The sequence below is a fragment of the Tiliqua scincoides genome, chromosome 2 (genome assembly GCF_035046505.1).
Source record: "Tiliqua scincoides isolate rTilSci1 chromosome 2, rTilSci1.hap2, whole genome shotgun sequence".
Taxonomy (NCBI): domain Eukaryota; kingdom Metazoa; phylum Chordata; class Lepidosauria; order Squamata; family Scincidae; genus Tiliqua; species Tiliqua scincoides.
In genome coordinates, this window is record NC_089822.1 from 150,126,678 (window position 1) to 150,142,661 (window position 15,984).

Genomic DNA, 15,984 nt, shown 5'->3' on the forward strand with positions numbered 1-15,984 from the left:
GTGCATGTTGCTGTTGCCAGGATCTACCTCTCCAGCTCTCAAACAACCCCTTGTCATCCAAACCTCCTCTGAACTGCCTACAACCCACCCTTGCCACTTTACCTGGTCCAATGCAGGTTGAGTCCATGTGGGGTGGCAATGTGGAGCCTCTGGCCATTTCACTGGTGGCTCCCACACACACAAAGCAGCATGACAATTGAGCCACCATTAGAAGACATACAGAAGCAAATCAGGACATCCACTGCTGTAAGCCCTCTAGAATTGGGCCATAGGTATTTTTAAACAGGCTACTATCTCTTAGATTCAGACCTCATGTCACTTTATCAGAAATAACAATCTAATATTTATCTCCCTTACAAGGCGGTTGTAAGGACTGCAAAGGTAACTAGTCAAACATATTGTGAACAGCTGAAATACACATTATAAATGCTACATATTATTAACACCACAAGGACACAACCACAGTTAATACCTGTTCAAATACTTTTGAAAGTTGGTTAGCTAAGAAAGATAACCAAGAGGAAATACTTTGTCATTGGGCACAAAATAAAGGAGAGGATTAAGAAGGTCAGTTGTATAATTGTGTTCACAAGTCTAGAGAAGTTAATGAAAGACAGAATTATCTAGGACAAATTCTCTAGGGCCATTGTAGCAAGTGTTGCTCCCTGGAATTAATAAATGATGGTGGTGGAAAAACAGCATAAAGGTAAAAGATGTCCTGTCTGCATGCTGCGGTCCCAATTCCAACTGTAGTCCCCAGCTACTACTTGCAAATAAAAGCATGTCTCTAACTACACAACAGCACATTTAACATTTGTAGTTTGCATCTCTCTGGACAGTCTCACCAGAGCCAATCTCTGTCAGAAAAGCATATTATGTAGACCCCATACAAAGTTTCACCCAACTATTAGCATGTCAGACCAACCTGCTCACAAGGCAGTTAAGAGCATCCCTTTCTATATTAATATGGCCATTTTTTCTATAGTCCATTCAAAATATATAGAACATTTACCTTACTCGCATACATGTCTGATACATGTCACTGTTATGCCAATGAGTAATCTTTTGGGAGGGTGCAACGTGAAGCTAGAAAACTTGTGCAGATGAAGCCACATCTTGCAATTAAGTCTCCCCAAGTCAAGCAACACTGTCCACTGAGCCACACAAGCTGTTGGTTATACTACTGAATGGTAAGTTTATTATTAAAGTTATGCCATGAAGCAAGTGCGAAGTGATGCAACAACTTGACACCAACCTCTATAAGCAAGGTGTGAAAAGCAGGGATGAGTCCATAATGGGCCTCGTTCTCTTTCTTAATTAAGATCATCAGCGCAGAGTCCTGAGTGAGTTTGGCTGCTGGCCTTAATCACAATATAGGGGCAGATTTTACCACGACTTGTGCCAGCAGCAGAACTAGCTTTTGAGGATTACAACAAATGTCTCCAAAGCATTTCCCCCTATAATTAAAGTAGTGATCTGACTCTTCACCTTCAAAAGACATTGAGTATGGCAGCCTAATATTACAAAAGTTTGATTTAGGAGCAAACACAATATTCTGTACTTGGCAAGCGAGACAGACACTTCCCTCTCTGCCTCACTTGCCAAATGCATTCTCTAACTGTAAGAACAGACAGGACTCATGCAATGAGCTTGCTCTAACTCAAGGGTGCCCAAACCGTGGCCCTGGGGCCACTTGCGGCCCTCTTAGGGAGCCCCTAGGCTCCAATGGGCCTCTGGCCCTCCGGAGATTTGTTGGAGCCCACACTGGCCCGAAGCAACTGTTTGACCTCTCACATGAGCTGTGGGATGAGGGCTCCCTCCACTGCTTGTTGTTTCACGTCTGTGATGCAGCAGCAGCAGCAAAGGAAAGGCCAGCTTTGCTTTGCGAAAGGCCTTTTATAGGCCTTAAGCTATTGCAAGACCTTCATTCATTCATATAAGTTCCGTCTCTAATATATTCATTTATGTAAACTTATGCACATTTATTCAAATTTTAAATGTAAATCAATTCTTTTTTTCCCTTTTTTTCCCAACACAGTGTCAGAGAGATGATGTGGCCCTCCTGCCAAAAACTTTGGACACCCCTGCTCTAACCCAATGAAAGTGTTGACTTTTCTCTGACCAGCTGCTATACCAAACTCAACTTTTGAATTTCCTTTCACTTTTAAAAGCAGTTTGCTATGCAACTTAAGGAACAATCCTAAGCAGGTCTACTCAGTAGCAAGTCCTATTGTGTTCAATGGAACTTACTCCCAGGAAAGTGAGGTTAGGATTGAAGCCATAGAAGGCTAAAACGAGTCACACCCCACCCCCTGTGGATTGGGGATTACATTCATGGTTCTTTGGCTCTTGGTCAGTAACAAAGACAAAGAAACATATCAACTTGTTCATGATAAAAATAATTGGAAGTGACGGTGGAAAAATAATACAGTATACCATTTTGAATGACTCCGGTAGGCCCTATGTTAAACAATCCACAAAGTCCTTCTCCCAAAAGAAAAGAAAGGCAGCTTTCATGTATCACACAGGGTTAAGCAGTGCAAGTCTAATAATTTAGGCACTTCATGCTTTTCACAGATAACCTGTTGTAATCATTTAAAGAAGGCAACAGAGACTGACCCCAGACAACAGTGCAATTGACTGTAGTTTAATGCATGAGAGCCTGCATCACATTCTCAAGTTAGTGAGATTTTATTAAGAGTTGTTCACAGGGCCTAGTGAAGCAGAACTGTTTCATTTACCCTCTTTCTCATGGCAGAATAATATTTTGTGCTAGCTGTCAAACGCAAAGGTGGAGAGAGGGGGCGAAGCTATTTCAAAGATTCATTAATTTTAAAAGCCTCAAGGGAGCAACAGCCATTGCACTAATTATTGGCTTAACAATTATGCTTCTCACAAAAGCATATCTAACTTGCAGCAAAGGCCATGGGTATGGCAAAGTGCACCAAAAGTGGGCCATGTTCACCACTTCCACAGTAAATATGGAACTAATATGGGGACAATTTCTACTTGACCCTTTGACCCTTTAAATTTTTTAATGTTCATATATTCCAGCCCTATTAGCACAGACAACTCCTCTCACTCTCTCCCACATGCACTTTCTCCTCATAACAATCCTGTGGGCTAGGTTAGAATGAGAGAAAGTGACTGGCCCAAGGTCATCACTGAGTGAGAATCTGAACTCTGCCCGAATAGAAGTTGCTCAGTTATCCCTAAGCCCTCATGGGGATGATGGGGATAGATCAGAATACATTCACAGAGGAAATTTCAACACCCTGTCTTCCATGCACCCAAGTGAAGAGGCGCATGGCTGGAAGAAATACATCAACAGCTCTCTGACCCCCAACAGGCCGCACCGTCTGTGTACATAAGCCGCAATTCATAAAAATGACATATGTGCAAACACATGAGCAGTGCAGACCTATTGACATGTGTTGTGGTGGGCAACGAGGGCTGTGGAGAACTAAGCATGCACAGAATACTTGTACCTTAGCCTAACAAGAAAGATACTGGGCAGATTTACCTTGGGAAAACAAATTTGAAACAACTGCCCAGAGATAATCAAGCAACTCCTGCATATTTATCAAGTGATAAATGTCTTTAAATGGTGTGATAGCCAACTAGATAATTATCCCACTATAAATGGACAGCTAAATATAAACCACTTTTCTATCACACCATTTGAAAAAACCCCCAGGTTAAGGGCCTCTATAAACTCACTGTCCCTGTAGCAGAAATTCTCTTATTTATATTGACATAAATGGAATGATCTAAATCTTAAGACATAAAGAAAGAAATGCTAGAGGCAGGAACATTGTTAACATATGCACACCTGGCTCCATCTAATAAACTGTGCTGGAGCTATGGCTAGACCTAGCAGAGATTATAGTATAGTATTGTAACATTAAAATGTTAATGGTCTTCATTCTGACTCAACAAAAGCCTTAGAATATCCACATAAAAATCTATGAAACTTTTCAAGCCCTGAATTTCAGAAGTATCCAACTCTGTGAAGTTGGTGATATCTGGGAACAACACTGGTTGTTTTGTAGGGAATTAGTGAGAAGAGCATTTTTAAAGGCAATTATGTTTAGAAGAATTTCCAAGCCATAGGTCAACCCCAGACCACACCTATGCTTGAGAGGAACAGATTAAAGAAAACAATACCTTTTTTCCTCTCCAGGAATTAAAGTGTTTCTCCATAAGAAAAACCACTTCAGAATTATCTTTGCCCCCCCCCCAAAGTGGTTCACAGACCAAAACACAAAACACCTCCTACACACAAGTCACCTGTCAAGCTCCTGCTCTTACATAAGAGATCTCCTTACACCCATTTTAGAACAAAACCAACTTGTTTCCTGTATTTAGATATTGATGATAAGGAGGGGAGAAACAATAAAGATAACAAGAGAGGAGGTAAATAGGAACTTTATAATTATTTTAAGATGAAGAGACTATACTTGCATAATGATGTCTGACCCCCTCCCAAAAAAATTACAGCTTCAAATAGATCTTTCCAACTGATATTAGCCAGCCAGGAGACAGGGCAACTCTTAGTTGCCTACCAATTGCGATTCTTGGAGAGGATGAAGATGATTCAATACTAAAAGCAAACTCTTTTTGAAAGAGGGACAATAGAATTACTGCTTCCTAGGGGAATGACTCTCTCAGAGTCATACACCTATGTACAGGCTCTTACCAAGTCTCTAGCATGTCCTCTTGTGGTATAAAACACTATTTTTTAATCAAACCTCCACTGCATAATGTCATAGAAAAGCAATAATTAAGGAAAGAGTTGTGGATTTTTTTTTTTTACGAAGTTATCGAATGATCACTACAAGGTAGACCAGAACTGAACCGGATGGGCTACAGTTCAGGAGGAGCCAAGGAAATTCATTGAGGAGAGGCAGGTGTTTGGAAATCATCTTTTTCCAGATCAAAGAGGAGCTAAAGGCTACAATCTTACCCACATTTTCCTGGGAGTAAGCTCCACTGACTCTAATGGGACTTACTTCTGAGTAGACAGGCATAGGATTGGGCTCCAAGGCTGCAATCCTACCCACACTTTCCTGGGAGTATGCTCCACTGACTCTAATGGAACTTACTTCCGAGTAGACGGGCACAGGATTGGGCTCTAAAGCAGCCTGATCAGGAAGGTGGAAGGAAAACAAATCAGAATAAAAACGAGAGCTGGGATAAGAAAAGAGGTGTAATTAAGTAGTGAAAGGAAGCAAGAAAAGCTACAAAAAATATTGCAACAGGTGACCACCACTCAGCAAGGCACACAAAACGGGAGGGCAGGGCAGGCAACCCGGCATCAGCACTGAACAGAGAGCCCAATCCTATGCCTGTCTACTCAGAAGTAAGTCCCATTATAATCAATGAGCCTTACTCCCAAGGAAGTGTGACTAGGATTGCAACAGACAGCATACTCCTATGCCTGTCTACTCAGAAGTAAGTCCCATTATAGCCAGTGGGGCTTCCTCCCATTAAAGTGTGGATAGGATTGCAGCCCCAGAGCCCCATCCTATGCATGTCTACTCAGAAGTCAGTCCTATTATCGTCAATGGGGCTTCCTCCCAGGAAAGTGCAGATAGGACTGCAGCCTGCGACGGGGGAAGAGAAGGCGATGCAAGAGAGTCCCACATAGCAACAGGAACCCACAGACTGGCGTGTGCGCGGCGCAGACCCCGCAGACGGAAGGCTACAGCTTCAGATGCAGCTAGTGCTGCCCCCCTGACCGATCCTTCCACACAAACAGCGCCCAGCTGGCTCCCCGGACGATCCACCCTCACTCACCTTGTAGACATTCTCGGTGATCCGGTGCACCTCCTCCGAGCGCGACATGACGGTGCCGGGAGGTCCGGGCAGCACCATAGACCGGGCAGGGCGCAGAGCTGGGGGGGAGGAAGAAAGCGCGCGCAGGACGGGCAGCGAACACGGCAGCTAAGATCCGAGTGCGTTGCAGCCAGGCAGGCAGAAGAGCCAGCTTTTATACCGCTTCCCAGGGCCGGCTCATCCCACAGCAGCCGCCCCCGCCGCCGCCCCCGGCCCCGCCTGCTGCGTTTCTGCTCTACCCTGGCGGCGGCCACGAGGAGCGCCGGCTGGAAAAGGCGGGGAATGGGAAGGAAGGAAAGGGGGGCAGCAGGAGTCATGCATGCTTGGGGGGGGGGGGGTTCAGACAGAGCCTCACACACGCAGAGCCTCTCTCTCTCTCTCTCTCTCACACACAGCACAGGGGGATGTTCAAACAAAGCCTCCCAAACACACACACACAAAGCCTCTCTCTCTCACACACAGAGCACAGGGGGGTGTTCAGACAAAGCCTTCCAAACACACACAGAGCCTCTCTCTCTCTCTCTCTCACACACACACACACACACACACACAGAGGGGTGTTGAAACAGCCTCCCACTCTCACAGCCTCCCACCCACACACACTACACCAAGGGAACAGCCAGCCCTCCCCTGCCCAATGACACGCGCACGCCCAAGGAAAGAGCAACTCTGCCTCCCCCTCACCGCCTCTCAGCAGGAGGAGGAACAGTAGTGAAACCCCCTCTCGCCGCCCGCCCACCAGCCGGCTTGGGCGAGGAGGAGGCACAGAAGGGGACGGAACAATCCAGCCCGCACAAGGGGAGAGAGAAAACAATGCTTGTTGCTTCCAGCCAGGCTGCAGCAGACACGTCGACACACACCTTGCCCCCTCTTCTGTTCTGTCACTGGGATGACTGGTGCTTATTCACAGGACCAGCAAGCCATTGTTCTGGCCAGCCCCTGCTCACTTCCCAGGTGCATGACTAAGGATGCGAAGCTCAGCTGGGTGAATGTATAAAGTTCATGAGGCGCAATGAAGGAGACAGAAAAGGATAATTATCCAAATTTCCTCCTCCCCTAAAGGCAGATGGGGGTACAAAGAACTTGAGCTCTCGCTTCTCTGGCATTGGGGGCTCCAGTCTAAATAGGCACCTGAGGGGACATGATTGAGACATTAAATGGATAGGGAGGTGGTCTTTCTCCTCTCACACAACCCCACAACCAGGGAACAGCCACTAAAATTGAGTGTTGGGAAAGTTAGGACACTTGAAAATATTTATTTACCCAGTGTGAAATTAGTCTGTGGAACTCCTTGCAGCAGGGTGTAGGTGCCTTTAAAAGGGACAAATTTCTTGAGGAAAAGTGCATCACAGGTTACAAGCCATGATGGGTATATGCAAGCTTTTGGTTTCAGAAGCAGGCTATCTCAGAATGCCAGATGCAAGGGAGGGCACCAGGATGCAGGTCTCCTGTGCTCTTGCATGCTCACTGAGGCATCTGGTGGGCCACTGTGAGATACAGGAAGCTAGACTAGATACACCTTTGGCCTGATCCAGCCTGGCTCTTCTTATGTCTCCATACACTACAGCACTCTTCCTCAATGTCTCTCTCACCCAGGCAAGACCAGAGTAGATGAACTGGGCACACGCACCACCCTTCCTCCATCTTTTATCCTTACCACAACTGACACATTAACAGGGCTTAGTATGTCCCTTAACCCAGCAAAGTGTGTTCTTTTTCAGTGCTAGCTTTCCACCTGAGTATAAGAAATAATGCTAAGAAAATAGCTCCCCAACTGTGAGGTCCATTTTCCCCTCACTATGAAACCAGCCTTCCTCAAAATACTGGGATTAGGGTTAGAAATGACTTCTAGCCAGGCCTCCTCCCTTTAGAAATTAGGGCCCAATTCTATACAGTGTGTGCCAGCTTACCGCCAGCGTGCACTGTTGCAAACATGTCATAAGGCATGTGCGAGACCCTCAGCACCAGTCCAGCACAATGTCCAGCACTGGGCTAGCGCCAGTGGACCTCCACTGCTCCTCAGTCATGCAGACTACTGGGCAGTTGAGAGGTAGGTGGGGAGGAGGTGTTCCAGGGTGGGGGGGAGGGGAGAGGACAGGGAGGAGGCATGCCAAGGGAGGGAATGGGTAGGGAGGGAGGGAGGACAGATGGAGCTTCACTCCACTGGATCCTGAGCCTCCGTTTTGGGCCACCAACCCAACATACAGAGGCTCTTAATTCTACACCAACCCCTGGGTCGCCATAGAATCAAGTAGCCCCATTGTGGAGCTACTCACCTTACCCAAGGAAAGGAGATGAAAGTCCCCTTCTCCTGAGGAGTCACTGGCACTGCCCAGGTTGTGCTCAAGATGCTACAGCAGCCATTTTCAGCACCGCTGCAGCCCTGGGAATCGGACAGTTCAGGATTGGGCAACCCAGGTACACACTGTGACAGGGAGGAAGCACAATTACCTTAGTCGCACCACCACCACATCTTTTTCTCTCTCATTTGTGCACACACAGCAAATCACAACATAAGGGACAGAGCTACCCTTACCACAGAGCTATAGACACCAGAACATCATGATAGTTCTGGCTCCCCTAGATTTGCCACAACACACACATTAGTCTCTCCCCCACACCTATACCACATACCTGAATGGGAATCTAAGCCACACACAGAAATCTTTAGCCTTACAGCCTTCAGAATACATACAAGGAGTTTTGCTTTTGACTCTCATGCCCTTAATAAGCAAATATTTTTAAATGGAATGCCAACATGAGAAGGAGGTAAGGGTGGATTGAACCACAGTTTTAAATTCACGCCTCCACATGTATTCTATTTCCAAAATCTTCATTCCGCTTTTCACTCTTGGCATAATTACTGTGCACAATGAAACAGAGGCCAAGGAGGATGTTGGAGGGGGTGGAACCAGTGGTAATGATGTGCACTAGATCCTATCTTCCCTTTCGGCAGCTTCCCTGCCCCCTCCTTCTCTTTGGATTTGCACCAGCTACAAGGAGCTGTTTTGCTCAGAAACCACTTCTTTCTGGTGATGGGTGGTAGCCCTAATAGAACAAACAATTTTGTTGGTTTACTAAAGGATTATTTTATCAGATAAGGCAAGAACAGTATATTTAGAGTTGGAAAGGGGGGTGGAAATAAAGAGTGGATGGAGTGAGCATAGCTGAATAAACAGACAGTGAAACTGGGATATTGGCAATGAATAGTTAAAGTGAAGGGTAAGAACAAACATACTAAGGCTTTTGTGGTTGAATGAGTTTAAAACATAGCCTGCCACACTGGTAGGGCAGCCCTATTAATGAATCCATCACATGAGAAACCAACCCTATGCCTTTGCCTCAAAACCAGCCTATCCATGAAGCAACAGCAAACTGTTGCATGGAGTGGCAAACATATGAGTCCCCACCCCAGCTGTCTATCTCCCTCTCTGGCCTGCTACTCCAGTTGATGCTCTGATCCCCATCCAGCTCACTGAAAGTATGTTAGGCTGCAATCCTAACCACGCTTTCCTGAGAGTAAGCCCCATTGAACAAAACAGGACTTACTTCTGAGTAGACCTGATTAGGATTGTGCCCTTAGATGACAATCATGGCAGTGGCAGCCCCATTTTCTCTTCAGTGCTGCTGGAGGAAGATTGGGGGAAGAAAAAAAGAACTGCCATGGCTCCAGATCACTTCTCCCCACCCATGACCCAGCTGCTTATGAAGCACCAAGAGGGTAGGGACAGGCTTTCTAAAGACAGCCCCCCCTTCCTTTCCTTTCCCTATGAGCACCCTTTCATCTCTGTGCCATTCCTGTTTTGAATGAATATGAATGGAGCATGCTGAGTTCCCAGCATGCTCTGTTCCTGTTCATTTGACACAAGAGCAGAGCAAATGAGGGAGGGTGTCCACTGTCCACTACCCAAGTAAGTTAAAGGAAGAAAAAGGAGTGCCTCTCACTCCCATAAGGTGATGAGCATTCACTGGCTTTGCCTCGCTTCCCCCCTTGTTCACTCATCTCACTCATTCTCCCCCCCCCCTGCCTGGCCTACCTGCATCCCACTCACCTGCTTTCCCCCATGTTCACCTGCCAATTTGTCTGTCTCCCCCACCTCCTGGTCCTTCCCCTCCACCCCTCCTTATCAACCAGGGGCAGGTAGGCAAACTGAGAGGGCTTCTCTGTAGCCCCACCAAGGGTTAAAAATCAGAGTACCATAACATGGCGCTTTCTCCCACCAGCAGATTAGCTTTTCACTCACGCACCTCACTAACACCACCCCTGCTCTTTGGAGAGACATTGCTGTAGATGTTACTTCCTCTCCTCCTTTAATAATTATCTAATAAGCTGTGAAACTGTTGACATTTAAGGGGAAAGCATCATCAGAGTGAGAGCTCCTGATGAAGTGAACAAGATAAGTTGCACACTGTGAGCACTATGGGTGAAGTCTTTATAGAAATGCAGAATAGACACCTCAGCATCAGTTGGGACAGATTCACATTTTGAAATGCACACAAAAACTGTCAGACAAAGAGAGCAATTGTACATAAAAAAGCGCTTTATCACTGCACAAGTGTCTGTGCCTGAATGGTGAGGCTGTGTATTGGATTTCTTACAAGTCTTCAGGGTTCTATAAAAGCCCAAATGGCAATGCAGACTGCTGCTTTCAATCAGATCTTGAAACTCATCAATGAGGAAGAACTAAAAATTGATTACAAATATGCAACTGCATTACATGCTACTAAAATGTCCTTATAAATACATAGCCTTCTTTTATTTTTTATTTTCCGAGTGGTGAAGACCAGAAGTGATTGTGAGGAGCTCCAGAAAGATCTCTCCAGACTGGCAGAATGGGCAGCAAAAGGGCAGATGCGCTTCAATGTCAGTAAGTGTAAAGTCATGCACATCAGGGCAAAAAATCAAAACTTTAGATATAGGCTGATGGGTTCTGAGCTGTCAGTGACAGATCAGGAGAGAGATCTTGGGGTGGTGGTGCACAGGTCGATGAAAGTGTCGACCCAATGTGCGGCGGCAGTGAAGAAGGCCAATTCTATGCTTAGGATCATTAGGAAGGGTATTGAGAACAAAACGGCTAATATTATAATGCTGTTGTACAAATCTATGGTAAGGCCACACCTGGAGTATTGTGTCCAGTTCTGGTCGCCGCATCTCAAAAAAGACATAGTGGAAATGGAAAAGGTGCAAAAGAGAGCGACTGAGATGATTACGGGGCTGGGGCACCTTCCTTATGAGGAAAGGCTAAGGCGTTTGGGTCTCTTCAGCCTAGAAAAGAGACGCCTGAGGGGGGACATGATTGAGACATACAAAATTATGCAGGGGATGGACAGAGTGGATAGGGAGATGCTCTTTACACTCTCACATAATACCAGAACCAGGGGACATCCACTAAAATTGAGTGTTGGGCGGGTTAGGACAGACAAAAGGAAATATTTCTTTACTCAGCGTGTGGTCGGTCTGTGGAACTCCTTGCCACAGGATGTGGTGCTGGCATCTAGCCTAGACGCCTTTAAAAGGGGATTGGACAAGTTTCTGGAGGAAAAATCCATTATGGGGTACAAGCCATGATGTGTATGCGCAACCTCCTGATTTTAGAAATGGGTTATGTCAGAATGCCAGATGCAAGGGAGGGCACCAGGATGAGGTTTCTTGTTATCTGGTGTGCTCCCTGGGGCATTTGGTGGGCCTCTGTGAGATACAGGAAGCTGGACTAGATGGGCCTATGGCCTGATCCAGCGGGGCTGTTCTTATGTTATTATAGTCAGCCTCATAACTCCTGGCTGTATCTCATATCCATCCTAAACCCTTTGAACTATGGAAAAGGCTTTTCTGCCTCTGTTCTTGCCCACATGCCAGCCTTTTATATCCAAGAGTCTACTTAATTCATCTTCAACTTTCTTGCTTCTCCCAAAGAGCAATTGAGGTGGTAAACCTGTGCCTGGTCAGGTAGTCAGCACAGGACCCAATCCTATCCAATTTTCTAATGCTGGTGTAGTTGTGCCAGTGGGGTGTGCGCTGCATCCTGTAGTGGAGAGGCAGTCACTGGGGCCTTCTCAAGGTATGGGAACATGTGTTGCCTTACCACGGGGGCTGCATTGTGGCTACACCGGAGCTCAAAAGTTGGATAGGATTGGGCCCACAGTCAGATAGATATAGGTAGATACAGGAAGCTGGACTGGATGAGCCCTTGGCCTGATCCAGCAGAGCTCTTACTATGTTCTTGTGCTCTTTGGTGTGGGGTTGTTTACATACTTGAATACCACTCCATTCAAAAAATTATCACACATAAGTAAGCTAGACTAAAATCTTCTCCCTGACAGGAGTTCTTCCTAAATTCTGGGAATGTTCTTTAAATATAGAGGAGCATGCAATCAGGTCAGCCCATTCCTTCAGCTGGAAGTAGTACAGTACAGTATTAAAAATTTACCACCCCACCTTCTGGTTGAGAGAAACAGACTGATTTTGTCATGCCTCTTTTCATCTCTCATCTGCCGCATTCCCCCCCCCCCCACCTATAACCAAGATCCAAGAGTCACAGGAGAACAGAATCAAGAAATAATGAATATAGATTTATACATGGCATGGCATTTTTATATCCATTTAGTTATTTGACTTTTCTGTAAACAGCTTTGTTTACTTTTCTGTAAACATTTCTTTTTGAAAAGTAGTATATAAATATTCTTAATAATAAAGTAATATTATTCTATCACCAAGAAGCTTACAGACCAGTCCTATACTGGATGGGGCTGCTGGTCGTAGCTCTTTGAAAGTAGAAGATACTTCCACTGTCGCAAAATGGCCATCGACAGTGCGTGGGGCTCTCTGTTGGTGGCCATTTTGGAAGTGCTGCCACAAGAGGCTCCCCATCCAACACCAGACCTGTCCTGCTGGTAAGGCTGTGCAGGGGGTAGGGAGGGGATCAGGTGGAAATGGGGCAGGGATGAAGAAAGAACAGGAGCCAGGGAGGCTGCAGGAGAAGGTGGATCTGGTAGTGATGGTGTGTACTGGATTGATCCTATTCTCCCTTTTCAGAGGCTTTTGGAGGGGTAGGGGGATTTATCCCCAAAGCCTCCCAATCCAGCAGGGTGGGGGAGAATAGGTAGGTTCTTGGTGGTGTACATGCAGTTAATCCCTCTTTATTCTCAAAAGAACCTAGAGAGATGGGTTAGGCTGACAGTGAGTGACTCTAGAACTTTATGACTTGGCAGAGATCTGAACTCAGGTTTCCACAATTCAGGCCCTTTCTATACCTGCAGTACTGTCCTCAATAGTGGCTAAATAGAACAACACTGCCCCTTCCAGTACTGGCTGGTAGACTTTGGTGCTGGTGAGCCAAGGAAGGGGTTGCAAGAAAAACCCAGATAATACACTCATGATTTACACATTTTTTTCAAAGGGCTTGCTGTTTCAAAAGGGGTCACAATCCTCCCCCCTCCCCCCCAAAAAACAACCCAAAATGACACCAGCCACTCTGAAAAGAATCACTCTGAGATGACAGAATGATTAGCCCATCCTTAAGAATCTAAGTATGACCTGGCTGCATCAGATCAAAGGCTGATCAAAATTAAGAGCCCAATCCTGAGCTGCCTGGATTGCACAGCTGTGGCGGCACCAAAAACGGCTGCCGCCACATCCTGAGCATCCAAGGCAGCCGTGGGAGGCACCTCTGGAGAAGGGGACTTTCATCCCCTTCCTCTGGGTAAAGGGAGTAGCCTCGCAATGGTAAAAGTGTCTGTGTCAGGTGGTGAACCTGATGCAGAGGCTTTGGATCTGGTGGAGCAAAGCTCCACCAGTCCCTCTCCCTCCCTCCCCGCTCCACCCCCCCAGCACGACTCCCCCTGCCCTCTCCCTGCTCTCCGCCTGCCTCCCCCCTCCCTGGAACGCCTCCTCCCCGCCTCCCCCCATGCCCATGCTTTCCTCTCCGCTGCTCAGTGGTCCGTGTGACCGTCAAGCTGCAGATACTGGGCACCTGCCCGGTGCTAGCCCAGCACTGGCCAGCGCTGGGCTAGCACAGGTGCTCGCCCGGCGTTAGGGCTTGCAAACTTGCCTTACAACCCATTTGCAACAGTACACACTGGCGGTAAGCCGGCACGCAGAGCTCAGGATTGGGCTCTAAATTTGCTACCTGGCCAATATTTCACAGGACTGCTGGGTTTCACAGTGCAGGGGTACTTACTGAACTTGGGAATAAAACTTAGTATCTGTGGGTCAGCCAAGGTGCTGCCTGCCACCTTGCCGGCAATAGGACCGCCTCACAGCTGATCTGCTACACAGCATCTACAGGGACTTGTCCAAGTTAGGACACTGCCTCCCCAATCCCCACAACACATTATCTGCACAGACACCATTTCAGGTTTCAATAAGAATGGCAAAGGGAGAGATCTCAGCAAGAGGAACAAGATTCAAAACAAGTTTCAAAGTCCTGCTCTTAGATATATCAAAGATAAATCAAAGATTAAACTGCAAAAAAAGCTGCATACATCAAGTCCCTGAAACGTCCCTGGAAATAATCAAAGGGGAAAAAACAGGGTGACAGCAAGTTGCTGTGTTTGTTCTTGCCTTTTTAGGATAAATGTGTGCAAGAGTGATACATTTGTGTTGTAACAAATCTACATGCAGCAGAACTATTGTGGTGTGCTGATGTCTATAGCTCTGCATTGGGACAAGGTTGCCAATCATGCACAAATGAGAGAGAAAAATAGCAAAAGATGTGGTGGTGGTATGATTGTGATACTTGTGCTTTCTCCCATTGTAGTGTGTGCAGTGTTTAATTTCTGAAGGGAGTGAATTCTGCCCAGAGGTCACCCATTTTAATTCAAAACCCAACATTCTGAGGAAAGGTGCCCTTCCTAAGTGGTGCCTCTAGTTATCCATAGGATGGCAAAGCACTGAAGTACCAGGTGCCACTTGCTGTTACACACACCACTACCAGTTAATGAGTCATGAATGAATGAGTTACTAAACAGCATCAGTCCCTCTGGAAATCTCCCATTTCCTTCTCTCCAATGTAAAAACTGTTCATTTATTCCTATAACCTAATTTGCTTCCTATCTTTCAGCCAGTTGCTCATCTGTAAGAGGACCTGTCCTTTTAACCCATTATTGCTAAGCTTTTTTATAAGTCATTTCTGAGAAAGTTTCCCAAGGAGCCCTTGTTCTATCAGAGAGTTGAGAAAGAGTCAGTTTTCTTGTCAGGGTAAATCTGAAGTAATCTATAAACATTATTCACATTCCTTCAATTCAGTGGCATCACTAGGGTTCGCGTCACCCGGTGCGGGAGGCCAATGCGTCACCCCCCTGCAGTGGGTGGGGCAATGCTCCAGGTGGTGGGTGTGGTGATCTACCATCACCCCGCCCCCACTGGTTTTTTGGCTGTACCTTTTGATAAAATAAAGATATTTCAACGTAGTTTGTTTCATTGCATTCTGCATGAAAGTACACATTGATTGATATATAACACGATGGTATTATTCCTCCAAACTCTGATTTTAGTGATTTTAGTCACTAGTGGTCACCTCCCCCCAGGGTGTCAACTTACCAACACCTTATTGGAGCAGTTCTCAAACATTTAGCACTGGGACCCACTTCTTAGAATGACAATCTGTCCAGGACCCCTCATAAAGCAAATTAAAATAAATAATTATAAATAAATTAAAGTAAAATCAATAAATAAGGGGAAGCCAGCCCTGTTCCAACAAGTGAATTTTCTCTGTAGCCTGCCTGCAATAACACCCCCTCAAAAAGAATCATTAAGATTTTCACTCCTACCCAGTACCCAGTTCAATTTAAGTTCTTATATTTCAAGCATATCACTATCAGGACCCACCTGGCTTTGCAAGCCTGAGAGCCAAATCCTATGCCTGTCTACTCAAAAGTAAGTCCCATTATAGTCAGTGGGGCTTACTCCCAGGAAGGTGTGGATAGGACTGCAGCCTAAAACAGTCACCTGACCCTGTCAAGCCTGTTTTGTTCTTTTTTAGGGGGGGGCTGCCTTCTGGAGCATTTGTTGAGCTCCGGTTGCATCAAATCAGGACCATTCTGGTGGCCTCACATTTCCCTTTGCCTGACCTGCCCAGGAGCCAAGGCACATTTGCTTACTCGCGAGTAAACTGACCACGTGGCTTAGTTTTGTTTTCCTTAGGGCTC

At 46.2% G+C, this 15,984-nt stretch overlaps 1 protein-coding gene across 6 annotated transcripts in view; it reads right to left on the reverse strand.

Moving 5' to 3' along the window:
- BAIAP2 (BAR/IMD domain containing adaptor protein 2) overlaps positions 1 to 15,984 on the reverse strand; it is a 186,408-nt gene that overhangs the window by 140,653 nt on the left and 29,771 nt on the right. For 5 of the 6 annotated variants that reach the window (XM_066618508.1, XM_066618510.1, XM_066618507.1 and 2 more), the window contains exon 1: positions 5,800 to 5,935. The exons of the other annotated variant lie outside the window; for it this stretch is intronic. In XM_066618508.1, the coding sequence (XP_066474605.1) occupies positions 5,800 to 5,877 (78 nt within the window). In that variant the 5' untranslated portion in view covers positions 5,878 to 5,935. Of the gene's footprint in view, positions 1 to 5,799; positions 5,936 to 15,984 lie in introns of those variants that run through there. 6 annotated transcript variants of the gene reach the window in all.